The sequence below is a fragment of the Diorhabda carinulata genome, chromosome 3 (assembly GCF_026250575.1).
Source record: "Diorhabda carinulata isolate Delta chromosome 3, icDioCari1.1, whole genome shotgun sequence".
Classification (NCBI taxonomy): domain Eukaryota; kingdom Metazoa; phylum Arthropoda; class Insecta; order Coleoptera; family Chrysomelidae; genus Diorhabda; species Diorhabda carinulata.
The window spans coordinates 16,785,777-16,813,763 of record NC_079462.1 but is presented as its reverse complement, the minus strand read 5'-3'; the positions used below and the strand labels follow the sequence as shown (position 1 = coordinate 16,813,763).

Genomic DNA, 27,987 nt, shown 5'->3' with positions numbered 1-27,987 from the left:
AAATAAAAATGTTGTGTAAGGTGTGATTCAGGCTTACAATTTCTCTCTCACGCACTATGCACGTGATTACTCTCTGTAATGAGCGGCCAGATTATAGCTCTTATCGCCTTGATATAAAGTGGTCTGTGCCAAAACAGGTCCGTACTCTCGAATCAAAGCGAATATATTTTAAAAATTAATGATAAAAAATAAAGGTTGGGACTTCTGACTACAGAAGCTCTCAGAATGCAGATCCTACAAAAACATATTCCTCTGCACTTAGTCCACCACAATTTCCAACAAAACATCAGCTAACTAATTCAAAAAATATTCTATTTACATCAAGACAAATGAAAATATTATAGAACGCTTCATGGCCTATCATGAAGGGTTGATAAATATTAACAAGCCCGAAAACTTATAACACCACCCGAAAGAGAAAATTTCTCGGTATACTATTTGACCACACACTAAACAGGAATAATCGTATTAGAAATCTCCAAGCTTGCAACAAACGACTAAATTTACTGAAAACTCTTATGAGCAAAGAATGGGGTGCAGATCGACAGACATTACTAACACTGTACCAAACACTTAATTCAATCAATTGTATATTCAACAGTTAACAAATCGCCCCTAAAAAAATTCGACAGTTTTCACAATTCAGCTTTACATTTCATGAGAGGTGCATTCAAAACAACTCCAGTGAAAATTCTGTACTGTGAATCAGAGCAACTATCCTTAGGAAACAGAAGAATATATTTGAGCTTTGAGTATGCAACCAAAGTAAAATTCAGTCCTTCCAAAACTGTTTCTCCAAGGAATCCCCAAATCTTTTTTCACATAAACCCAGAGCTAGCCAAATGCGACAGACCCATAGCTATTTGATGCTAAACCTAAACCTAAATGTGATAACTACAAATTGACTACAAAACACATAAACCGTTAAAATATGAACATTCTGAACCTAAATGTAATATTACTAACCTTAAAAATTGCCTCAGACAGATTTCGATCCCAAACTTAATTTAACAAATATCTGAAGATAAAATACTAACACTTAACCTGTAGTGTTGAAAAAATTAAATCGTTAATAACCAGTATACGTTGATGCGAATTATGTAATAAAAAAAATTAATTTTACATCAAATTTATTCATTTGTATTCTTGTACAACTTTTGGACTTTTTATGGTAATGATTTAGATTTATTCTGTACCTTCTTGAAATAGTTTCATTGAAAGAAATTGAAAAAAAATTCTGCTTTGATCACAGAAACAGTGTTAAAAAAACATCTTACATAGAACTATGCCTGTTAACGCACACGTCGTGCGTATGAACACTTCTATACAAGCAAGAGATCATGCGCTCTCCGGACAATGAAACACATGCGCACAAATATAAATGTAGAAGTTTGTCTTGGTAGCTGTACTGAACTGGACCAGTGCAAACCAGGTCATAGGGTTGCCCTTGGTAGCTGCATTGAACTGGACCATTGCAGGCCAGTTCATGAAAACTATATAGTGCAGAGAGCAATGAAGCATTTGATGATTGTTGTATTTGAGGTTATTTGATGTGATTCAGGCCTTGCAATGTTAACAATAATAGAAAACGATTTAGTACTTTTTGATATTTTACATTCGTCCGATAACGAAGATATTTCCAGTACAGTGCTAGCAGTACAGTGGAATGGGTGCACTGCTACTAAGAAGAGCGACACTAGCGCTGATTCTGCTACAAAGAGCGTTTTAGTGTACACTTCCTGAAGTAGTTCTGCCAGTGCGGCTGCCAAGAGCAAATCTTAGTACTCTCAAGAAACAGAAATTTGAATATTACAACGAATTATGGTAATGAAATGTTTTTTTTTTGTTTATAAACTATCAGGTCGTCCTCTGCCCTTGGTACGTATCTCAATTTCAGTAAAGTTTTCTATTTTCTTTTGTTCTTCTTATCAATTTGACGTAATACAATTACAAAAGTTAATATTTTTCAAAACACATTTGACATTGTTGAGTGTTTTATTTTGGTAGTATATTTGTTGGAAAGATATTCAAAATTTCATCATATCATATCAAGATGTTAAGTGAAAAGTATCTTTTTTCCAGTTGTGCCAATTTATTTGCTTTTGGCAAGTAAGGTGTGATTTTGACATTATGTATACCATAGCTGATCAAAAAGTTTATAGTTCTTTACTGTTAAATGATAGATTGATCTCATCATTATTGGAAAACCAAACGTTGCAATTATCTTTTGAAATATTCCTTGGAGTTTCATTATGGCTTCTTTGATTGGAGTATCATCTACAGTAATATTTAGGAAAGGTTCTACATAATCTTCACATATTCCAATAATACTGTTTAAACAATTTTATTTCTTTAGCCAAAAGATGAGGGTAAACCCCCAATGAATCTAAACAAACTTCCATCGTTACATTTGTTGTTGATATTTTATACAAATATTGATGTAGGAATGTAACAGCAGGGAATCAACCAAAACCAGTAAATTTACGAAAGTGGATTACGAAGAAAAATGTTTTAGAGCCTTTAATTCAAGAAGTTAGCGTTGCACAAAATCGTATCACTTTTTTTGTTATATAATTCTAATAGAGTATAAAACAAAATTATTTGTTCACTTACCCACAATCTTTTTCACTAAAAAGTATAACAGGTAAAGATGTAATAGATATATCATCAGGATTGGGCAATCTGGAACCCACAGTTTTATCTAAGCAGTCATAGATGCCATCTTTTCTGTTTTTAATACATTCTACGCCTCCTTCGGCAACAAACACTAAAAGAAATGGTAAAATATGATTATGTACTCGGATGCTTAACGTATTTTCGAGATACAGAAACACTATTTAGAAAACTAACCCAAATTAAATGACTAATAATTATGAGCAATTTTTTGCCTTTTGAGACTGAAGATGATAACTTGGATATTGAAACACGAGATTATGATTGTGAAAATGATAGCGATAATTGTGATTTATAGCGTAGTGGTGGTAGAGAGTGTGTGTTATGTATATCACTAACAGTTCCAGAAATTCTTCTTATCTAATTCTATATTTTTATTTTCAACAAATCTCTTATTTTTGGAAGTATTATTATTGTGTGACATTATTGTCCTTTTTTAAACCAGTGGTAGTTCATTTTGTATATGAATACAATTATAGAAAGCGAAGAATTCAAAGTTTTCTTGAATAAAAATTGGAATAAAAACAGTTGATTTCTAAGTACTGAAATTATTGTTGTCAGAATGTAGATTAACTATAATGGGTTGTCTATTCAAGAACAGGATCTTTTTCATACCATTTGGAAATTTCCTTTTCTATTTAGGTACCTAATCTTGCAATGAAATATTAAATTGATCTTCATTTCTCATATAGTTCAATTTTTGAAAAAAATTAATCTCTGAATAAAGCAATTTCTGTCTATTGTGGTTTTTATTCTGATTTATTTACATTTGATCAGAAACGACTCATAGATATAAAATTTGTTTAACCAATAAATACAAAACTTCATGTGCTACCAAATTTGGTCACTGTTTCAAACCTCTTTATAAACGCAATCAGCGATTTTAAAATTTTACAATTCGTTGCATTTTTTTTTAGTTTGAATAATATGCATTTGCTCTTTTACCATGTGTCGATTAGGTTAGATATTATTTAGTTTATGGATCATTATTTCCAGACTGTATAATTATAATATAACTATAATTATAGAAATTTCAGCATTTCAGTGAAATTTTAAACTATTCTTTAGTATCGATTACATCTAATATCTTTATTTATATTAGTTATTTATTGTTCGAGTTTTATAAGACACCATTTTGTCGCATGTGTTTTTTTTAAGCACGATGATTGGAGAGTTATACAACGAGTGCAACAAAATTGTCTTATAACACAAAAGTAATATCAAAATTTTTGGTAACACTGATAAACATCCCTTTTGGGCGTTCCAGCAACTACAATCGTTGTGGTCGTAACGTCACTCATGATGTCATGGCCAACGTTCATGACGACCTTTGTCAAGAGGTGGGTTGAAGTGAGCATTGAAAGTTTTAGCGGATTTTTCAAAACTCAAGCAACATAGATTGCAACCATGAGAATATATCTCATTATTTGATGCGGTATGGGATATTATAAGTACTTTTGAAGTATTCTTGTGACGCACAACCAAATATTTTACTTTCGCGCAGAAGATATTTTGATTTTACTTTAATGTGAATCAGTTAAGCACTCACTAAAAAATTCAATAGATTACAAATTGTAACATAACCTCTCAAAGCTTTCGCTTTATTTTTTCTGTTTTGTCATTGGTTAATTTTATCTCAACGCTCAAAAAGCCATTTCACTTAGGTTTACGATTATAAAGCTCTGGACTAGGTGTAACGGGAAAGATAGTGATCATGAACGTGTGATTGTCGTAAATGCTTAGTGGAATGCACCCTAGATGAACAATTGAAAGTTTTAGATTTTTATTTGTTGATAAGGCAAATATAAAATAACTCCTCAGAAATGGGTGAAGAGCAAGGTGAGAAATTCGAATGCACACTTCCAGAATTGAGGCCATGAATAATGTGCATACAATTATAATAGAAAAAGACGTTATTTTTGTTTAACATTTAACAGTGATAGATAGTCATTGCCAACATTAAGACTTCAAATTTTGCGTATCGTACTGACTATGTTATGAATGAAAAATAATTTTCGGTAGTCAAAGATTCCAACTCACTTGACCATAGACATAGTAATACTCAAGACCCTTTCACAAAGAACAGAACGGTTTAGTTTCATTTCATAATTCAATTTTGTGACGTCACTAATTACAGCAATCGTGTAGCCATCCTTTGGAAGCTTTCATTTTGGTGACATCACTTTCAAAATAATATTCATGTAACTTTTTCTTGATTTCTTCAATATATTTTACCACAATTTTTGTGGAAACCAGTACCATACCAGTAGTCTATTATCGTGTTTTATTCAAGTTTTTAATGTCCAGTGCTAAAATTTTATTAAAATAGTGTACCAGTACATTCATTAGATCTCATATAGTGCAAAAACTTGTAGTCAAGTATTATTTTCCAATATTAATTTCTATATTGGTTATTTCCAATTTCCAATTAAACAGTTAGGACCAATACACACGGAGCAACTGAAAAGAAATGAAACTCAAAAGTGACTGAACAAAATCACAATTTTGTCATACAAAATACAATTGTTCAAACATGGGGAAAGCTGTGTTTTCTTATGAAATTATGCGATATTGGTTTCGTCTTATAATCTTAATATACAAGTAGAGTAACAAATCAGGAAATTAATATTTTATAAACAGAGTCGTTCGGAAGCTTGGTATAGTATAAAAACGATCACAATATTAAAAATTCTTCCATCCATGATTGAAAAAAATTTTTTTCCGTAACAGGAAATTATTATTCGTGATTTTGTTTATATATAAATATAATTTTGTTGTAAACTTATCTTGATTCTAGGCCTCTATCAAATAAAATTGAAAGCAATAATATTGACGTTTCAACTACTTTCAGTCTTACGTATTTAAATTAATCAATATTAATATTAATAACTGAATAGTTAGCGTGAGAACGAGAGTTTGTTATACCACTCTGATGAGACGTAATAACGTCGAAGCTAGTCATTGGTACAAACTTGCAAATGCGAGCAGGGCCGAGCATAAGGTATTCACCGCCCGGGTGCAAGAACAAAATATGCCGCCCTATTAGCGTACCTAGTCGAAATGTCATTAGTGAAACGAGATATGAGATAAATTTCTAGTCTAAAATTATATATTCGATAGATCTGCCACTCTATATAAAAATTTGACGACAAAGTTCGATCCTAGCGACATCTCTCAAATTGGTTTAGTACCAAGAAAAAAGATTTCTATAATCAAAGATTTGATCTAAGGTTCATATCCATGTTAATTTCGCGGGAAATGCTCGAAGCTAGTTGTCGCATCAAATTGTGAATGAAACAAAAATATTATGCAAAATACATTTTGCTGACATTTCGAATTCAAATATTGTTGTTTACGAGAAAATATAAATACCTGTGTTGTTATTTGTTACACAGCAGTGTTGATTAAAATCAATCTAGGTCTTTATATACATTTTATTTACATCTTCATATATATACATCATCTATCACTTATATCTTATAAAACCAACCATGTGCTAAAAACCCGGTAAAACCATATATTAACTTAACCTTACTTTTTCTCAATAATAATCAACTACAAAAACAAAACTATGTACATAGAATATTAAACTACTATTTCTACAAATCAAGCGCCATCTCTATAAGAAAGCATTAACTTAAAATAACTCCTAAAGATTTCTATTATAACACCCTCTCTTAATACGCATCTTATAGTCTATAAATTAATATACAATCATATCCAAAATATCACCTATATTACATGAAATTAACAAATAAAATAAAATTAACCCTCTCTCGTTTCAAAATCTAAACCTAATTGTTTACAATTTGAGTAAAATTGTGGTTTTTGCAATCCTTTTGTTAATAAGTCTGCTAACTGACATTTTGTATTTATATATTCAAGGACAATACAATCATTTTTTACATTCTCATGAATAAAGTTATATTTTATGTCTATGTGTTTGACACGTTTATTATTCTCAGGATTTTTAACAAGTGCAATACAACCCTGATTATCTTCAAATACTTTAAAAAAATTCACATCAAGATTCATATCTAGCAACAATCTTTTTAACCACAAAGAATCCTGGACAGCAGCACATAAAGCTATCAACTCCGCTTCAGTACTGGACAATGCAACACAGTTTTGCTTTCTGGTTACCCACAATACTGTATTACCAAAAACTTTAATAACGTACCCCGACACTGATCTTCTGTCATTCACGTCTCCTGCCCAATCCGAATCTACATAACAGCTCAATGGTAATTCATTCATTCTCCTTTCATACTTTAATCTTGCCTTTAATGTTCCTTTCAAATACCTTAACAGCCTTTTTAGTCCAATCCAAATTTCTTCTGAATTTCTTTCTTGAAATCTACTAAAGTAGTTTACTGTGAAACTGACCCTAACATTAAAAACATCAAACACCCAATCAATTCTCTTACTGGCTTGTTTCCATTTGTATCATTTTTGTTTAGATCTATTCTAAATTTTGGGTCTATTGGAGTTGAACATGGTTTAGAATATAAGAAAGCATTAACTTAAAATAACTCCTAAAGATTTCTATTATAACAACCTGAAATTAAAATGCTGTTTAAATGAAGTATTTTGTAAAATATTTTGGTTTCATTTACAATTTATGTGACAACCAGGTCCGACCACCTAAATTTCAAAATTAAATGGTTTATATAAGTTATAGGTAGATGGAATATTGAAACACAGGATGATTATTATAATTTTTATTTTGTTTTTGACATTTTATAACCATATCCATTCTAGTCTAGTCGGATAGAAAATATTGAACATGTGGGTCTTGGCTATATGAAGGTTGTGGTTCTTTATTGCTCGTGGACACAAAAAATTTTTTTAATGATCCAGCTAATCGTTTTTTGTCTTCCTCTTTTTCTAACTTTCTTTTTCGATATTGTTAACCAGAAAGTTTCCTTCGACCCTCAGACATCTAAATAATTAAACTATGATTAAAAATTTTGGCAAAAATTTGAAACATTATTTTTTTATTAAAAAAATTAATAAGAATTGAACTAATATAAAATAATTAAAACCTACCGTTCAGTCCATTCACAATCACTAAATAAAAATAAATCAAATAGACACTGATCTCGTTCCCTAATTCGTAATATCGCAATCTTTACTCCTTACTCTTTGGTTTTCAACTAATCAACCTAAATTAAAAATTCTCAAAATCGGCAAAGAGTCTAAAAGTCAAAAGCCAAAAGAAAAGCCGCGATCCCTTTATTCAAGTAATCTATTAATATATTCTGTCGACCGATTGTTTTAAGTACGTTTCAAACTCCTCTTATCCCATTTTCTAATTAATTGAAAAATATTTTGAAAAAATCTTTTACCAAAACAAATACTGTATCAAAAGCACATGGAGTTTCAAAGAAAAAATTTAAAATATAGAAATTTCTAACGAATATGTATTTATTTCATTAGATATAGTTTCTTTATATACAAATATTCCTATTAAAATCGTATTACAGAAATACCTCGAAACGAATTTATAAAAACTATAGAACTCACACTTACAACAAAATATTTCAAATATGAAAATGAAATATACAAAAAAATTGATAGTTGTGCTATGGGAGCTTCCATATCAAGTGTTATAGCACTTTTTTGAGGAAAATGTCATTAGCAAAATTGATATAACTATTCCATTCTTTTTCCGTTATGAAGATGATTGCATTACTACCGTGCCAAAAAATAAAATTGAATAACTTAATGAAAAATTCAATACTTATCATAAAAACTTGAATTCACAATCTAAATGGAACAAAATAATAAAATCAATTTTCTTGGTGTCAGATTATATAAAATTAACAATAACATAAGAACAGAATGGTATACGTAACCAACTTGATCCTCAAGATATTTGAACTCCAATTCGTGTCATCCTATGTTACAAAAAAGATCAGTGGTAATAAGTTTGGCTGATCGATCTATCCAACTATTAGATGCTTAGCTATTCCAAAAGAAAAAATTGCATTGAAAAAGAATAATTATCCGAAAAAAATGATAAACAACATATTCAAGAAAAGAATAAACAGATACTATAATCAAGGACTTTCCCAACAACTATCTAATTATTTCAATAAATATTATATTAGTATAAGTCATAAAGGACATAGTAAACCGTCCAAATATTTCACTAAACTAAAATCTCAAACACCAAAAATCAAAAGGAGAAATATTATATATCAAGGCCGTGTACTAACTGTGACGCTGTATACATAAGGCAGACATCTCAGTATTCAGAAAATAGACTAAAAGGTCATCAATACGATAAATAAAATAAAACTGCATTAACGAACCACGAAATATCAAAAAAAGTTCAATTATGATGATTGAAAAATTCTTGAAACGGAATCTAATACACGAAAAAGAGAATTTTTAGTAATGGTTCACATTCCATAAAAACGAAAATACTATAAATGTTAAAAAAGACCTAAATAATTCTTAAGAAGGAACAACCTGTATGTCGGGGATTCCAAGAAGTTTTCTCGTTTTGTAGATGGTAAGCTCGGTGTCTATACACCTGTCAATGTCTACTAGTTTTCTTGATTTTATTGATGGGCTGCTTTTCATCTAAACAGGGCTAAAGAGTCTTGAATATATGCAGGCATAGTGTCATATTATGTCGTGATTTTTTCTATTTTATAACGTATTAAATTAAAGGATTATAATCAGGAATGTAGTGAGAAATAAAACATGTTGATTGAATTAAAGAAGTCTTTAATCATTTTGGGAAACGCACACTGTAACTGAAAACATTAAATGTCGTTTCTATTCTCATAGGTAACGTTTTGATTCTAAACACTTTTTATTGTTATTAAATTTAAAACAATAAATCTTTTCTTACAAGGAAACTTAACTATATCGTTTGAAATTCTAAATCATCTCAAAAATATATGAGTACAGATTTGATAAATAGTATAGATCGTACATAGATCAGATAGACACACAGATAAACTGTGACCTGTGTTATTATCTACCGATTTTAGTTATTAATCTGTAAAACTCACAATTTTATCGATAAAGGACAAGTTTACTATCTTCTAAAGGTAACTTCGACAAACGTTTCCATCTTATAAATATACGAAATTTCATAAAAAAAGGAGAATCTTATTTTTAAGAAAACGCGAAAAATATAAATATAATAGGTACTAGTATCACAAAAATGGCGTAGATGGCGCCACGGGGCTCGCATTCGGAAAGTACTACGAACTCTTCGTTCCAAAGCGTTTCATTATTCTGCAAAGGTAATTCGAGTACCAATTTTTGATGCGAAAAAAATGTCAAGTCCAAGGAACAGCTCTCCGACACGTTAATACATTTCGATACCGAATTTGATACGTTGTAGACGGTTTTTTCAATGTCGAATTTAACTCTCACGTAATTTGTTTGTACTTCGTTTTCGCTGTTGAAAACGAAAAAGTAATAACCGTTGACGGGCACTCTGGAAGTGGAAAAAACAAATTATATCTCTTAAACCAAAAAGCGAAACAATATGAAGTGATAGATCATTAAATAAGCGCGTTTCATTAACAATGCAGTGGGTAGTTGTCGGAGAAAAAATTATTTATTGTCAAAAAAATGTTTACAATTTGTATATAAGGGCTTGCGAATAACTAAAAAATGAACACAAATAATTAAAAAAATACACAAAGGAAATAACGAATAACTGATATTTCTTTTTAAAATGTAGATGTGATGTAAAATTTTTATATGTAATTTAGATACTCGTACATTGTCAAAATTAAACCAGATAATCAAATTTAATACGGCAATTCTATAATATGTTATAATCTGTATTGAAAATCAATATTAAAATTGACCCAGTGTGTGAAATGTTCAGAATTGGTATTAGATTACAAGTCATTTACAGCGTTGAAGGAACTTTCCAGTAAATATGTCTTCAAAAGCGGGAAAAGATTTGAACTAAAAAATTATTTTGAATTTTTTTCGCATTGTATAATATTGAGCCTCAACGAGCTTTGAACATGGTGTAGGTAGATAAAGATTGTGCTTCGCGTTGTGAATAGTTGTATAATGAAGTTTCTATAATATTTTGAATCTTCTGAGAAAGTCTCGGTAGTGAGTCCTACTTTTTAGTCTTAGTAAATATCTAACGGCTTTCTTTTGTAGTTTGAAGATTTGCTCAAATTGAGTCGCACAACACTTACCCCAGTTCAGTGGTTCGGGCTTATCTTAGCGCAAAACAGGCAGACCTAAATTTTTTAGAATTTAGTACAAAAGGCTGTAACGTATTTTTACATGACAAAACTAGTTTTAGAAATGTCGAGACCGAGAAGATTAGAATCGCTTGATTTAAGGGTAATTAGGTTGCTAGATATGGTCCTATGAAGTGTCGTGACATCAGGGTAGCTCCAAGAGAAACCAGTATCGTCAGTAAAAAGACATATTTTACCGCTGATGTCTACATAGGCAATATTGTTGATAAACAGGAGAAACCAAATAGGGCTTATTACTGACCCTTGAAGCACTTTACATTATATTGGCTTGCAAAAAGACTTCGTCGTATCAACCCTTACAAGCTGACTTCTGTTGATAAAGTATGACTTAAACCATGCGAGGGGTGTTACCCCGAAACTGCAATTTGTTAATTAGAATATTATGATTTTCACAATCGAAAGCGCTAGACAAATTACAGAAAGTTGTAGTGGGCTGATGGTAGTAAACATTATTTAGGAGGGAGAATATATCATCATTTGTGCATTTGTTACTTAAAAACCCAAATTGATAGATTCGAAACTTTGCGAATGAAATTATGGATAGCTTTGCGGTGCCTATAGCATCATAAGTATTTTTATTTTATCAACAACGTCAAGCTGATAGTTTAATACAAAATTTTGATCGAAATTGAAATTATTGATTTGTATGCGAGATTTGAGGTAGACAAATAAAAAAATATTCATGATTAGTTATAGACCAATACTGTTTTGTATGAGTTTGAATTAATTGTAGAAGCATTTTTTCCATTCCGATTAAGGTACCTCCAAAACATTTGATTGATCAACCGCTTCTCCAGTTTACGCACATCGTCGACGTTTTCTGGCACAACAGCCGATTTTGGACACTTCCATGAAATTCATCCTGAAGCGAAGTGCGACCACGACTAAATTAGGAAAACCATCGAAGCAAGGTGGCTCGAGATAATGTTTCCTCAACAAAATTCAAGCTGAGTTGAACGGCTTTCTGTTGGTTTAATCCACGTCGAAATGGCATCTACAATTTACCCGAAAATCGAGACTTATTCGGAGAAATAATTTTGTAAATAGTAATAGTGAGTGAAAATAAAATACCAACTAAATAAAAAAGTTGAAAAACGTGTATAAAATGTTTATTATTGCGATTACAGGTAAATAACAAACGAAAAAAAGGTTTAAAGTGATAAGCTGATAGCAATTTAAAAAGCTACAACAAAATAAATTTCGGCGTTGTGCTTAAATTCTAGAAACCTAAGCTGAAAACCATACGTTAACACAAAGAAGGGAGTGTTGAACTAAGTAACATGTGGTGGAGTTACATAAGGGAGAAAACTATCTAGTATTAATGTTGCATAAGTGCAATTAACGATGATAATAAAAATCAAAAGGATAAATTAATATATCTAGTAGGTGATTTTGATGGAAGAGTAGGTGAGCAAGATGAAATATATAAAAAAATAATTGGTGAATATGGAAAGGAAACAAGAAACACTAATGGGAAAAGACTGCTTGGCTTTTGCCATTTACGTCACATGTTAATAACAAATACATGGTTTCATTACGAATATATAAACAAGTACACAAGAGAAGTGAAAAGCAGAGAGGAAAGTTTTATTATTGACTACGTTATAGTGGAGAAAACAAATAGAATAGCCTTAACTGACATTATAGGTAAACAACGTGGAGCTGAAATCGTTAGTGATCACTTTCTTATAGTAACTACGGTGAGGGAATATAAAAAAAAAAATAGAAAACGGTAAAAAAGACAACTGTAGAAAAGTCAATTATCAAACTATATGGACTAATAAATTGAAATTGGAAAAAAAAAAATTTTTTATATAAAGTATTCGAGAGCTATGAATATATATTAAAGTTAGTCCGCTTTGGTGTTTCATTGCTATGTTCCCAATAAGACAACGCTCTTACTCTAGCTAGCAAAGACTTCATTACAATTCACATACAAATATGGAATACTTCCAAACTATCTCATGAACTTATGGTCAATTAGCTGTTAAAAATTTTAAATCAAAATGAAAATATAATATATAAAAGAATATAACAGAAGATTTTTCCTACTACAATATCGAAAAAAAAAACATTATTCCCACCTTTCTACAAAATAATATTAGGTATATAGAAAAAATACTCCAACATCAAGGACAAGAGACCAATATAAGCTTTTGAACAATGAAATGTTTGTAATCAAAAAACAATATTCAAACTTGAAAATGATCTCTCGCAATTTAAAAACCAAATAATTGATACAACAAATCAATTCATTTTTGAAAATTTTTCAATCAGACAAGTTATTTATAATAAATTATTTCATAAAAGTAAAAATAAACAAAAGAATTAACTTAATATTCTTATAAACAAAAAAATCAATTCAGCTTTTAAAACTCAAGATAATTGGATCTAAAATATTTCAAATACAGAGATATCTGAGGGTATTTTACAGTTTCATTGGTTAGGGCCAAAATTCAGTAATGTACCTACTATACTTTAGGTATTTCGGTAAATGTCACTTTTGAAGCTGTCATTTTTTGACATTTGACAAGTAGAAACTACGCCATTAATGAAAATGGAACGATACACGCTTCAACAACGCATTGAAATTATTAAAATTCACTATAAAAATGGTGAAAGTTTGGCAGAGACGGTTCGTAAAACTAAAACATTTTTGGGTCGACGTGAAGCACCTTCTCGGACCGCAATACAGAAATTGATGGAAAAATTTGAGTTGTTGGGACAAGTTAGTGATGTGAAGAATAAAACCCGTGCACGTGGCTCAAGAACAACTAAGAATATTGCTGCTGTAGTCCAAAGTGTTGAAGAAAACCCAGGTTTGTCCATTCCTCGTCGTTCTTTGGAATTAGCCATTCCACAAACGTCATTACACCGTATTTTGCATAAAGACTTGGGTCTTAAGGTCTATAAAGTTCAGTTAACACAAGAACTCAAGCCGGCCGATCATCAACAACGTCGTGTCTTTGCTGATTGGGTCCTTGGAATGCATGAAAATGATCCGGAATTTCATCGAAAAATCATCTTAACTGAAGATGCCCATTTTCACCTTGGTAGTTACGTCAATAAACAAAATTGTCGAATCTGGGGCTCGGAAAACCCAAGAGTTATTGTTGAAAATCCCCTCCATCCTCAACGTGTGACTGTTTGGTGCGGTTTATGGTCTGGCGGTGTCATTGAACCTTACTTTTTCGAAAATGAGGCTGGAGCAACAGTTACGGTGAATGGATTGCGCTATCGAGAGATGATTAATGATTTTTTTGTGGCCGGAATTGGATGGTATTGATTTGGACAACGTTTATTTTCAATAAGACGGCGCTACGTGCCACAAAAGCAACGAAACCATCGATCTTTTACGGGAAAAATTTCCGGACCGGGTTATCTCTCGAAGAGGTGATCACAATTGGCCATCGAGATCTTGTGATTTAACATCTTGCGACTTTTTCCTTTGGGGCCACGTGAAAGATAAGGTCTACGCCATCGATTCAAGACCTCAAAGATGGAATTCGTGAGGTTATCGAGGACATAGGGCAGCCGCTTTGCAATTTGGTTACGGAAAATTTCATGAAAAGGATATGGTCCTGTAAGCGCAGTCGTGGCGGCCATTTGGCTGATGTTGTGTTCCATTATTAACGGCATACCTTCCTCTTTATAATGAAATAAACATCCGACCATTTATCTCAAAAAATGGCATTTTTCTTTGAATATCAAAATAACACCTCTTGTTGGAAAACCCGCTATTAAAGATATTTCAATTAAAAATATGTTAGTCAATATTAATTACATATCCTCTTTTATACAAAATGAACAAGAAAGAAATGTCGTTATAGTCAAACTAACCAACATTTTAATTAACCACATTCTTAAATCGAAACAATCTTCTGTTCTTAGAGAATTATTATTCAAAAATTTTTTAAGAAAATTTAATAGACATACCATCTGACAAAGGTAATGTCAAAGTCACTATGGAGAAACAACAGTATTTAGGTTTATCTAAAAGCAACTAATAATTGTAATAAATTAATAAAAAAAGTTTTTAACAAAAAACAAATTGACAAAGAAAACCAGAAGAAATTAAAAAACTATAACGGCATATCTGTTAAATTCTACTGTTTACCAAAAATTCATAGGCCTACTCTACCATCTAGACCCATTGTAGCATCAATTAACACTCCCATCAACCCCCTACAAATTAGTTAACTGAAATTTTGACTGAATCTTATGATTATCATAATGATTATTATATAAAAGACTCCCAAGCAGACTTAATATAGATATCAAATCCTTTTTCCGATATATAGGTGATTGTTTACTGCCGTACCAAAGAATCAAATTGAAAACATAAATAAAAAATTCAATTCTTATCATAAAAACCTCCAATTCACAATCGAGGTCGAGAAAAATAATAGAATCAATTTTCTTGATGTCACATTATATAAAATTAACAACAACATAAGAACAGAATTGTATACGTAACCAACTTGGTCCTCAAGATATTTAAATTTCAGTTCTTGTCATACAATGTTACAAAAAAGATCAGTGATAATAAGTTTGGCTCATAGATCTGTCCAATTATCAGATCCTGAATTGAGATGCTTAGCTATTCAAAAAGCAAAAACTGCATTGAAAGAAAATAATTATCCGGAAAAACTTATAAATAACATATTAAAGAAAGGGATGAACAGATAGTACAATCAATTTAAATACAAAACAGAAACGAAACATCAAAACATTTTTCCCTACCATATGTACAAGGACTTTCACAACAATTATCGAATTATTTCAATTCATATGATATTAGTTTAAGTCGTAAAGGACACAATACATTATCCAAATAATTAAAATCAAAAACACCAAAAAACAAATAAGTTAATATTATAATTCAAGTGCCTTGTATTAGTTGTGACGCTGCATTGATCAAAAAAACATTTTTCTCGAGTTATCGTCGATTAAGATAACCTAACCTAACTTAAAGTAAACCTAACCTGAAAATAGATACGTTCTTCGTTCTCAACAAAATAAAGTGACAGTTCCCAATGGGCATATAAATAAAACTAGAACAAATGAAAACGAGAATAACAATGATTTTTTTTCTTACTCACTACAAATAATTTAATTGATTACTGGTACATATTTGAGATATAGGGACCAAGGAAAATTAATTTTTCTTATTAAAACAAAGTTCAAAGTTGATTTCATCCCTATTTTGATAATCATGATGCAGGTGATCTATAGATCAAAATAAATAAGCAAATTATCAGTGTCAATATCATATTTTGATAAAGACTTAAAGAAAAGTCGAAACGTTAAAATTTATCTTTCTTTTAAAAATTATCAAAAAAAAACTAAGTTTAAAACAGAAAAGACTTAAAATCAAGAATATTTAGATGAAGAACTAAGGAAAATTAATTTTTCTTATTAGAACAAAGTTCTATTTCGATTTTATTAGTATTTTGATATCCTTGATAAAGGTGATCTATTGATTAATATAAATACAAAAATTGTCAATGTCAATATTTTGATAAAGACATTTTAAGATTTTAGTATAATCCACGTGGAAAGTCATAAAAAACATCTCACGAATATGTTCGCGATTTTATTCCATTTTTTGTTTAAAATGAATGTGTCAAGTATTTGTAAACAACTTAAATAGCACTCGTATGACAATACGTGCGGGGGAGTACGTTCACTATGAAAAATGTCAAACTTTATGATGGCAATGTCAGATTTGACATGTTCACTTCAGTGTGGCCATATTTAAAAACTTAATTAGCAGCCAAATGGATATAGTAGAAACAGCAAATTTTGTACAACATTACGAAACCAGAAATCTCCTGTAGCAATTTAAGAATAACAGAAAACAGAACATAAAAGGAGAAATTATAGATTTCATACAAATTGAGAATATACATTAAAACTGTAGTATTACCACTCAAAGGTGGTAAGTTGAATTACAACCCTACGCAATCGATACTTTTGTTTAACCCTTTCAAATAGTATCAAAACGTGTTGTTCACAATATATGGGAAGAAAGAAGAAAAAATATCGATTCAAAACAAATTGATAAGACACAGTGTATACACAAACGGGTCCTAAAATATTTATTTTTTGGCGAACCTTTGGACAGAATGATTCACTTTATTAAATTCAAAACAACTTTATAGAATGGCATAAATGTAGAATAGAACATTCCTTTTTATACCAAATTTAAAATAGTAATTCACGCTTTATTATCAAATATTTCTCAATTTTTTATTTAATCATATTGTCAAGAAAAGCGAGAAATTATTCGAAAGAACAGTTGGATCTTCCACCTAACCATACAAACTAATAAAAATACGATTTTTGAAATTTTGAAGGAATTTTGGTTGTTTTTTACTCACTTATAGGTAATAGTGTTGTCTCTAGAGCTTTCTTCGTCTACGGTTTCACGTACACATTTTCTATGCGGTAATAGAGGTAAATTCAATATCAGACCTGCGCAATTCAGTAAAGCTTCCTCGGAACTCGAAAACGAAGACCAAAATTCACTATTACTCATATCGTTGAGAGATGTTTCATTGAAGCTTCCTCTGTGATCAGCAATTCCGTCAGGATGAAATTCCTACAACAAAAAATCATAAATAGAATGTCGAATCGACGATGTTATAATTTAGTTACCTCCTCCTCCATGCCAAAATCATTATCTCTATCGTCTTCATTATTAGCGAGAGCTTGTGAAATTATTAATTCCCGTTTTCTTCTCTTCCTTGACCTATCTATATCGTCGCTGAAATTTACTATCGGTTTCGAATAATGTCTCGATTTTATTTGGAATACGTTACTTTTATTTTGTTTGTTGTATTTCGAATTCACCCGATCTAAAACTTGTTGCCCCTTTTCCCCCATTCTCGTCAATTTAGATAAAATGTCGTTCATTGCTTCCTCAGAAGACGTTATGTTTTTTGGTTTATTAAATTTGAAATTGTACGTTTCACCTTGGGCGACGGTCGAGTTTCTGTGGACATGGTTTGGAGATGTTTTACTCTTATATACTTCCGTTCTTTCTTGTAATGCTGTAATAACAATAGAAATTTAGAGATAGAGAAGTAAATGCCAAATGTAAAGTGGGTAAAACTTCAGAACGCTCAAAAATTGAACAGGCTTCAGACAAATAAGGATAGAGAATATGCTTATTATCATATAAAATTTTAGAAATTTATGGACAACAAAAAGTAATTAGAACAAATGAAATGAAATTGAAAGTAATGACAAATGAAAATGCATAAAATTTTGTAAACCACATATTTGTTGATGGTTGCATTTCGATTTTGTAAGTCTGGGACTGCTCGCTTATGTAATTCGCCTGCTAGCCCTATTTTTCTTACTTTTATTGCAATGGATACAAAAAGAAATTCATGAATCCGGGCTAATCTAATTAGGATAATTAGATATTCTGATCGAATTACTTTTACTGTATGATTCCAATATTTCAATTGATTTATTGATTGATGAAATTAAAAGTTGCATTTTCAACCCCAGATTCAAAAGAGCACATAAAAAAAATAAATATTCCAAGAAAATGTTGGATAACTAAAGGTATTATGGCATCCTGTTCTACAAAAAACAACTTTTTAAAATTTGGAGATTAGATCTTAGCAATGAAAATTTGAAATTAGAATATAAAAAATTTATTACAATATTAGATAAATTGATAACAGATGCGAAAAAGAAATATGATGTCAATTTAATACTAAATAATTGTAATAATAATAAAAAATTATGGAGTATTATTAATCTAAAAATGGGTAAGAATTATAAGAAAAATGAAAAAATTGACTATATTATATCTGATACTGAAACTAAAATTGATAATTTAAATGATATGGCAAAATATTTTAATAGCTATTTTTGTTAAATTAGTGAGAAATTAAGTAACAGAAAGAAATGTATATAATCATGAGGTCATAATGCCAAATTTGAATCAAACTAGTATTTATATACATCCAACTAATAAGGATGAAGTTAAAACTGTAATAGATAAACTAAAAGACAAAGCAGGAGGAATTGATTGTATACATTCTAGAATATTAAAAACAATTTCTGAATATATTGCTGAACCCCTAGCATACATTTTCAATCAATGTATTGAATTTACTAGAATCCACCTATTATAATATAAAATCAAAAGACCCTATAAAGTCTGAGTACTCTGATGGACATGGAAATATTAAGAGGGCTAGAGCTTCTGAATTTCCCAATATCGAAAAGAGCCTTTTGGAATGGATAAAGCAAACTCTCGATAAGAATATTCCCCTAGATGGACCTTTGTTGAAAGAAAAATCAAAAGAGTTTGCTACAAAATTGGGAATCTAGAACTTTTCTGCTAGTAACGGCTGGTTAGAGGGTTTTAAAAGGCGTCATGACATAGCTTTCAAAAAAGCAGCTGGAGAAAGTAAATCTGTGGACCATGGTGTGTACAACGACTGGACTGAAGGTCTTTTAGAAGGATATGAACCAGACGATATTTACAACGCGGATAAAATTGCTTTGTTTTTTAAGTGCCTTCCGGATAAAACATTTACGTTTAAAGACGAAAAATGCCATGGAGGAGAACAAAACAAGGAACGCCTTACACTTCTCCACTGTGCAAACGTGGACCACCAGAAGTGGTACGGACAAACTCCCACTTCTCATCATCGGGAAATCAAAGCGACCTAGATGCTTTAAAGGTGTCAAGGCTCTACCCGTTCATTATGCCAATAATACAAAGGCTTGAATGATCAAGATATTATTTAAAGATTGGTTGAAAAAAGTTGACAAACAAATGAAGATAAACCGAAAAAAAATTCTGCTATTCATTGACAACTGTGCTGTTCATACGGACTTACCAACACTTGCAAACGTAAAAGTAATGTTTTCACCTGCTAACACCACTAGTAAACTTCAACCATTAGATCAAGGCATCATTCACACTTTAAACGCTTTTATCGCAGAGAAGTCGTTAAATATATTCTTACGAGTCTTGAAGAAAACAGTAGCCCTGACATTAACGTACTTCTAGCTATGAAATTTGCTAGAAAAGCATGGTACTTAGTCAGTGACGTTACTGTCAAAAACGGCTTCAAGAAAGCTGGATTTTGGAAAAGTACAGATGAGCAAGACCTGCCGGAGGAAAATGATGTTGAAGTTGGACCTAACAACGAGGAATGGACTAAGCTTGTGTCTCACGAATCTAATATGTTAATGCCGAGCTTTGAAGATTTCGTTCAAATTGACGACGACGTAACTACCGCTGGAGAACAAACCGACGACGATATCGTTAAGAATTGTGTGCACACCTGTATTGCTGGAAATAACTGTGAAGACGAGGCACAGATTCCGCAAATAGAAATAAAGATCATTCCAATGAAGCTAGCTTTAAATGCGTTGGAGACGGTGCATCAGTACTTTGAATTGATCAAGCAATATTCGACAAAATTTATGAGTTAGAGAAAACATTCAAAATACAAAAACAGAAACCCAAACTAAATTGATAGTTTTTTTGACTGCAAATAAGTTCTAAATAAAATAAAATACTACACAACTACAATATATGTGGAGGAGTGAAAAAATTTTAAAAAAATTCAAACTATGTATATAACATGTTTGTTAATACATATATGAAATTTAAATAGACTTACGTTAAATTTGAGGATGAATTCCTAGGTGTTATCATATTGCAGTAAGTCGTGGCAAAAGAGTGAGAAGTTGGATTTCACATTAACGATGCATGTTGACATTAATATGAGGTTAAAATTCTTGAATACGTAAAAATTTTTGAAATATATAATTGAAATTAATTAAATCATTGAACAATGCAGATATGAAAGTCTAGAGTTTGTTCAATTTTTAAAAAGGAAAATAACACCATATTAAAATTTTACAAATATCCTTTCTTTTAAACGTTCAAATCAACCCGTTACATTGATAGAATCTTATTGATAATTCTATATTATTATAAAGAGTATTTCTTTTCACAGTATGAACAGAATTAATCTCTTATGAAAACTGAAACATCGGACTGTAAGTAAGAAATTGCATAAAAATTTATTGCGCATTCTATATATACAAATCATAAGTTTAATTCTTATTGACGCCTGTAACCAGCCTAAGTATGTATCTCGAAAAGTACCTTCAATGTTGCTTGGACTAAAAAGGAAATAACATATCGTATGATTCGTAAAGTAGCTTGTAGGTACCTAATTATTACTCTACGTTTGCTATTAGATAAATAAAGCTGATTTTGGACCTGAGTGTCTTAAGCGCGTGGTCTCCGTCTATGCTGCTCAACAGATGCAGCATTTAAGCATCTTACCTAATAGGATCTTCCTCATATCCTTCATATCGGTAATTTCAATGTTTTCGACGCTTTTTTCCAAAGCTAGACTTTTGTTTTGATGATAGGTAGTGTGGAATTCCACTTCTGGCCTGTGCCTTTTCATCGCTTCAGGTATGTTCGCCGGTTGATCGGCTTTTTTTTCATCCGATTCAACGATGGCGTGTTCACGGATTGCTTCCATTTGTTCTTCGAGCTCTTCTGAGGAATTATCACCGATGTAAGCGCATTCGTGGAGGTGTTTGTGTCCTCTAATCATTATCAGAGAAGCGCCTGGCCATCTAAGGAAAATACTCAATTTAAGGAATATATTTCAAGCATTACGTCGAATCAGACATTTTTCAAATATTCAAAATGATATTGACCTTACGCATGTCGAGACAGTCACAGATGTTCCTTTTAGTAAATAAAATCCCCAATATTCTTTCGTGTCGTCTTCTAGATCCAATTCTCTAATCATCGACATCGGTTTTTTGTGTTCAGACATCTCGGGTGTATTTGACAACAAAAACGCGTTGAAAGTTGCATTAACGCTGACTTTTTGACTCTAAAAAACTATCAGTATTATTGAGTACAAAAACTCCGTAGAGAAAAGCTAATACTTACTTGACACCAAGTGGTAGAAACTTTATTATCGATCAGTCTCATATCCGACATAGCTAAAGGATACAACTGGTGATTATAAACGCGGAAACGTAAATAGAGCGGCATGCCGATTAGGAAACAAGGTATAAGAATACAGAGAAAGAAGAGTTTTATTACTTTCAGAGGCAATTTCCACGGGTTGCCGGAAGATGTTCTTTGGTAGAGACTGGAATTCTGTAAAGTTGGGAATTCTGAAATGAAATGAAAAAATTAGCCTCACTTAAGAACGTCCGATATCTTTTAGGTATATAGATATACTTTTTAGGCCCCAAAATGTAACTCTATTCGTAAAGTAGAAAAAGTAAGAGAAAATCGAATGCGGAAACAGTTGACGCTGAACATTTTCTAGTAGTATCAAATCAAAGATATATGAAAATTAGTTTGTTCAAAAAATCATTTCCTTGACTGGCGCGTACATAGTGCTCTGTATACAGGGTGAGTCGGGAGGAGCGCACCAAACTCTAGGAGTGTTTTATATACGTGAAAATAATGTAAAAAAACTAAATATATTCTTATCCGATTTTTATTTGTTTTCAAGTTACAGCATATTAACAAATAAACAAATTATCACATAAAAATTTTCTTCGTTTTCTCATAGCGTTCTTTCAATAAATCTTCAAAAATACCGCCATTGACTTCTAAACATTTTCTGCTTCGTCTACTAAGAGCGTTTGTTGCTCTCCCATTTGAATCATTTCTTTCTTCTTTAATATGGGCTGCAGTATTCTCAATTCGTCTAATTAGTGCATCCCGTGTGTCCACTTTTATTTTGTAGACTTCGTTCCACATCCAGCCCTATAAACAAAAATCTTGTGGTGTGAGGTCTGGAGATCTTGCAGGTCAATTAATAGGACCTCCACGACCAATCCAACGCTCTGGAAAACGTTCGTCCAAATGTTGCTTGACCTGACGAGCGTCATGTGCAGGAGCTCCATCGTGCTGATAAAACATCTGCATTCTAATATTTACAGGAACATCCTCTAGTAGGACTTGGTAATTCATTTAGGTAGTTGTCACCTGTGAGGCGATTCTCCAATTAAATAACTGCCAACGAGTGTTGCGTGGGGATTTTCGTCCGACCATACATGATAGTTACGAGTATTATTAATTCCATCACGGGTAAATGTAGCTTCATCCGTAAAGAGTATACTCTATACAACATGATGATTTTTATTTATCCACCGACAAAACTCCATACGGTAAGCGTAATCTTCTGATTGTAGGTGCTGTACTCTCTGTACGTGATAAGGATATAAACCTTGTTCGTGGAGTGTGTTTATTACCCTTTTTTGTGAAATTCCCAATTGAGTAGCAATTCTCCGTGAGCTGGAAGTTGCATCTTCTTCTACTAGATGCAGAATATTTTTTTTTCTACCAAACCTTGGCGAGTAGTGCGTTCAGATGAAATGTTAGCACTGGGAAGCTTACCAGTCTCACAAAATTTGTTAATAACTCTAATAAATACGTTTTTATCAGGATATCTTTGGTGTGGAAAACGTCGACGATATTCTTCAGCAGCAGCTGTAGCATTTCCATTACAGAAACCATGAACAAACACCATATTTGCATATTCTAAAGACAGACAGACTAGACAGAATTTTAATGTTAAGTTAACAATGACAGATATTTTTCCAACATCAGAAAGACTTTCTTGTACTTGTTGGAAAAGGAATTTTAGGCGAGGAAATACTTATTGTTATGGTTATTTTTATAGATTCGGAAGCACAAAACTGAACAGTTGAGAAAATGAAAGGATATCGTAACTTGGCGAACTGAATATCTGCGTGCAATTATGAACAAAAGAAATGCCAACCAGAAGAACCAGAAGGTTCCTTATTTTGATGAGACTAAATTCTAAATAAAGTATAAGTATAAAAGGATATTACAACTTCTGCTCACTTGAAAGGATTTCTAGACACAGGATTGGTAGAAGCATTTGTCGATGACTGCCTGTTGTTTTTCCAATAAACACAGATTGGTTAGGTTAGGTTTACCATCACGATATGGCTAGAAAGTTATTTAAAAACTTTTTAGAAAAAGTATCAAGCATGTTGGATGAATGGAATGTCCGAAGATAGCGAAAAAAACGACTTGTAATTCAAAATTATTTTCTTGAAATGTCGAAAGCAGAAATATAAATCTAATACGATAGTAAAGAAAAACGTTGTAGATGAAATGACTACAGACACGCAGAGCTTTACATTTAACACCTTTCTTGTTTGAATTAAACCTATAATAATTAAGTTGAGCTAAAATTATGGGCGAGTTAAAATGAATGATGTTAATATATATTTACGAAAGTTGTACTACGTATTAAAAAGGAAAATTGGGTCAAAATATAGAGCATGTGAAAACGAGGAATGTGTGGAAAGTATGAAAAGTATTATTGAAAAATCTGAGACGATTTCTAAAAATAATTTTTAAGCTATTCCAATTCGCTTAAATACTCAAATAAGATTCCAAATTCATCGATTAGTTGTTGATTTTATTATGAAATTACACAAGGAAACTAAATTAGGAGTTGCCTGAATAATATATTTTAACTGGTTAACCTAATGGCGTCAAAAGGACATATAATTATTTTTCTCATTGGACTCTTTTACAATAATCTAAATTTGAGAATTGTCACGTTTAATATACAACGCCAAAGTCGAGCATAAAGGATAAAATCTAATAATAAAAAGAATACAGGATAGGGGAAATGAGGGAAACGAAGAAATAAAAAAAAAGATAGGAAAGTAATGAATACGTTAGAGGTCAAGTTTAATATAGAAAAGGACATCAATGGTCACGAAAACGGATATGACAAGAAGAATGGTACATAATGTATGGGAACGTACAAAAAATAAATTAGAGGTTCAGAAAGGATAAAAAAAAATACAATGAAAGGAAAATAATATGTGGAGGAAAGAATAGAGCATGAACACATATGGAAAATAGTAACATGGAACATTGGAGGACTACCAGAAAAGGAAAATGAACTAATAGAAGAATTTGAAAAAAAATGTTAGATATATTGGAAATTACAGAAACAAAAAAAGATCAAGGGGAAATTGAACTAGATGTTGCTATTTAATGGAGCAAATATAAAAAGTAGCGCAAAAGAAAGAATTAGATGTATGAAAAAATGAACATAAAAAGTATATTAGAAATTGGAGCGGATTTACAGAAAGAATACTAAGAGTAGAATTGAGTTGAAAAAAAAAGAATAACAATAATTATACTGTATGGTCCAAATTAAGATGCAAGACAGACTAATAATAATAGGAGATTTTAATAGATAGGTTGGAAAGTAAGGCGAGCAAAGCGGAGAGCTAATTGGTACATATGGAGAGAATAAAAGAAACAAAAATAGGGTGAAATTGATAAATGTCTCTACATTGAATAACCCAATAGAAACTAATACATTCTATTAACATAAAGATTCACATAAATATACTAGAAAGATCAACAGCAGGGTTAAAAGATCTATTATTATGTTCTCATGAACAAAGATAAGTGAAGAGTTGTGAAATACGAGGCATATTTTTTAAGTAAGTACCGTTTTGTGATTCCGCCGCCGCAACCCCAAGGTCGGCGTTCGGCACATGCGCACTGGTTACCTACATCTCTTGTCTACGCACTGACGCCATTACAGTCTGATTCTTCATTGTGTACGTTCCCGCCGATTGTGAAGTACGGGCTGTTATACGATTTCTTAGTGCTAAAGGCGTAAAACCGATCGATATTCATCGTGAGATCTGTGAATGTTTACGGACAAAACATTATGAGTGATGGAATGGTAAGGAAATGGGTGAGAGCATTTAAAGTTGGCCGCACAAATGTGCATGATGAAGAACGGAGTGGGCGTCCTTCGGTCGTTAATGAAGATTTGATGCAGAAAGTGGATGAAAAGGTGAGAGAAAACAGACGCTTTACAATTTCATCATTGTGCGACTACTTTCCTCAATATTCTCGTAGTGGTTTGTATCGCAGTGTGAGTGTGATCTTGAAATACCGGAAATTGTGTTCACGTTGGGTTCCAAAAATGTTGACGGATTTGCAGAAAACCCAACGTTTAGGCAGTACAATGAAGGTGAAGATTTTTTAGACCAAATTGTTACTGGTGACGAAACATGGGTGGCCTATGTCACACCAGAATCGAAACAACAATCCATGGAATGGCGACATTCACCATCACCCAAAAAAGTGAAGTTTAAGCAAACAATTTCTGCCCGGACAGTGCACAGTTTTTTGGGACAGAAAAGGAGTATTGCTAGTAGAGTTTCGGCCTCGTAATGAGACAATCAATTAAGCGTCTTATTGTGAGACATTGAACAATCTGCTTCGTGCAATCCAGAAAAAAAAGATGTGGCAAGTTGAGTAAGGGTATCGTTTTGCTGCATGACAATGCCTGTCCACATGTGGCTAATCGGACCAAAGATCTCATCAAATCTTTTCAATGGGAAACTCTAGATCATCCTCCCTACAGCCCTGATCTGGCGCCCAGCGACTACCATTTGTTCCTGCACTTGAAGAATCAGCTGGGTGGTCAGCGTCTTCAAGACGATAACGAAGTCAAAACAGTTGTGGTTAACAAGAAGTCAGGCGGCAGAATTTTATGAGGAGGGTTTTCAAAAACTGGTGCCACGTTTTGACAAGTGCCTCAATATTGACGGAAATTATGTAGAAAAGTAGATTAAGGTACAGGCTTTAATGTGAAAATAAAATCATTGCGATATATTTGCACTTCTTTTTTTAATTCCAAAACGGTACTTACTTCAAAAATATGCCTCGTTTATTAATGGAGCAGGAAATAACTGAAAAATTCAAAGAATATACCGAAAAAGAAATGGAAATATGGCAAGATCAAATACTTAGTGTATCGATAGAAGAGATGTGAAATAAATTCAAGGAGATAATACTAGAGACCGCAATGAAAGTATGTAAGTATGTGACGTTACCAGAGCTGATGAAAATAAAAAAGTAACGAGATTGTACAACAATTATGTACAAGAATAAACCAGACTAAAGAAACAAAAATGGAGAGAACAAAGGAGTATGTGAAGATTTTGGCACAGATAGAAGAAGACTGTAAAAGAAATTAGAAACTCTCATCAAAGTTTAAAAAAAACTAATAAATGGGAAATTGAAACACGATGAAGAAATTGAAAAGCGGTGGAGGGAATACTTTGAGGAAAACTTAATGTAGAAGATAAACAACGAAACCCAAGATGAAGGGGAATCTAGAACTAGAAAACTGTGAAAACGAACAATCGATATAAAGAGAAGAAGCAGTACAGAAAAGGGGCGAAAAAGGGTAAAGCGGTGTGATACAACAATATTATATAAGAAATGCTACAAAATTTGGGAGAAAGGGGTCTATAAATGCTACGAAAATAGGTACTACAGTGAATATGGATTGAAGAAAAAATTTCGACAGATTGGGAAATAGATTTGATTTTATCACAATTTCAAAAAGGAGAATAATAACACTACAATAATTATTCAGGCATAACATTGCTAAGCGCGGTATTGAAAGTATTCAGACTAAGAAAAATCAAAGACAAACAATTAGAGAAAGCGCAAAGTAGTCGCGTCGGAAGTCGTCAAGAACAGCTCCGTTTTTGATAATTTTTTTTTAAATTTTGTTTTTTTATATTATTTTCAATCAGAAACCTCTTAGAGCAAGGTCGGAACTATTTATATTGTGTAAAAAACTAGGCGAAAATAATATTGAGTGGAATCAAGCCGAAAGTGATGCTGATCGATTAATTGTGCAATCTGCTATAGACTGTTCTTCTCTTCAAGTAGTTGTTGTAGCTGAAGATATTGACGTGTTATTATTTATTGATGGCTTTAGCACCTGATGATAAAGAAATGTTTTTTTAAACCACTAAAAAATAATATCTTGCAAGGAGTTTACTCAACAAAAACAATATTAGAGAAATATCCAAATATTAAAAAAAAAACATCTGTTTTTTATTTATGCATTCATTGGATGTGATACTACATTCACTTTCCATAACAAAGGAAAAAATAGTTTTATTAAAGTTTTTGATGATAATCCAAAAT

General features: G+C 31.8%; 1 protein-coding gene across 5 annotated transcripts in view; it reads right to left on the bottom strand.

Annotated features, from left to right (window-relative positions):
* The window catches only part of LOC130891661 (uncharacterized), a 39,610-nt gene that overhangs the window by 2,987 nt on the left and 8,636 nt on the right, over nt 1-27,987 (bottom strand). For 3 of the 5 annotated variants that reach the window (XM_057796524.1, XM_057796525.1, XM_057796526.1), the window contains 6 exons: nt 21,895-22,124; nt 21,654-21,835; nt 21,268-21,569; nt 17,592-17,986; nt 17,315-17,535; nt 9,395-10,135 (listed from right to left, as the gene is read on the bottom strand). In XM_057796524.1, coding sequence (XP_057652507.1) covers nt 9,808-10,135; nt 17,315-17,535; nt 17,592-17,986; nt 21,268-21,569; nt 21,654-21,835; nt 21,895-22,124 — 1,658 coding nt within the window. In that variant the 3' untranslated portion in view covers nt 9,395-9,807. Of the gene's footprint in view, nt 1-2,613; nt 2,768-9,394; nt 10,136-17,314; nt 17,536-17,591; nt 17,987-21,267; nt 21,570-21,653; nt 21,844-21,894; nt 22,125-27,987 lie in introns of those variants that run through there. The other 2 variants (XR_009058939.1, XM_057796527.1) reach the window with 2 other exon arrangements.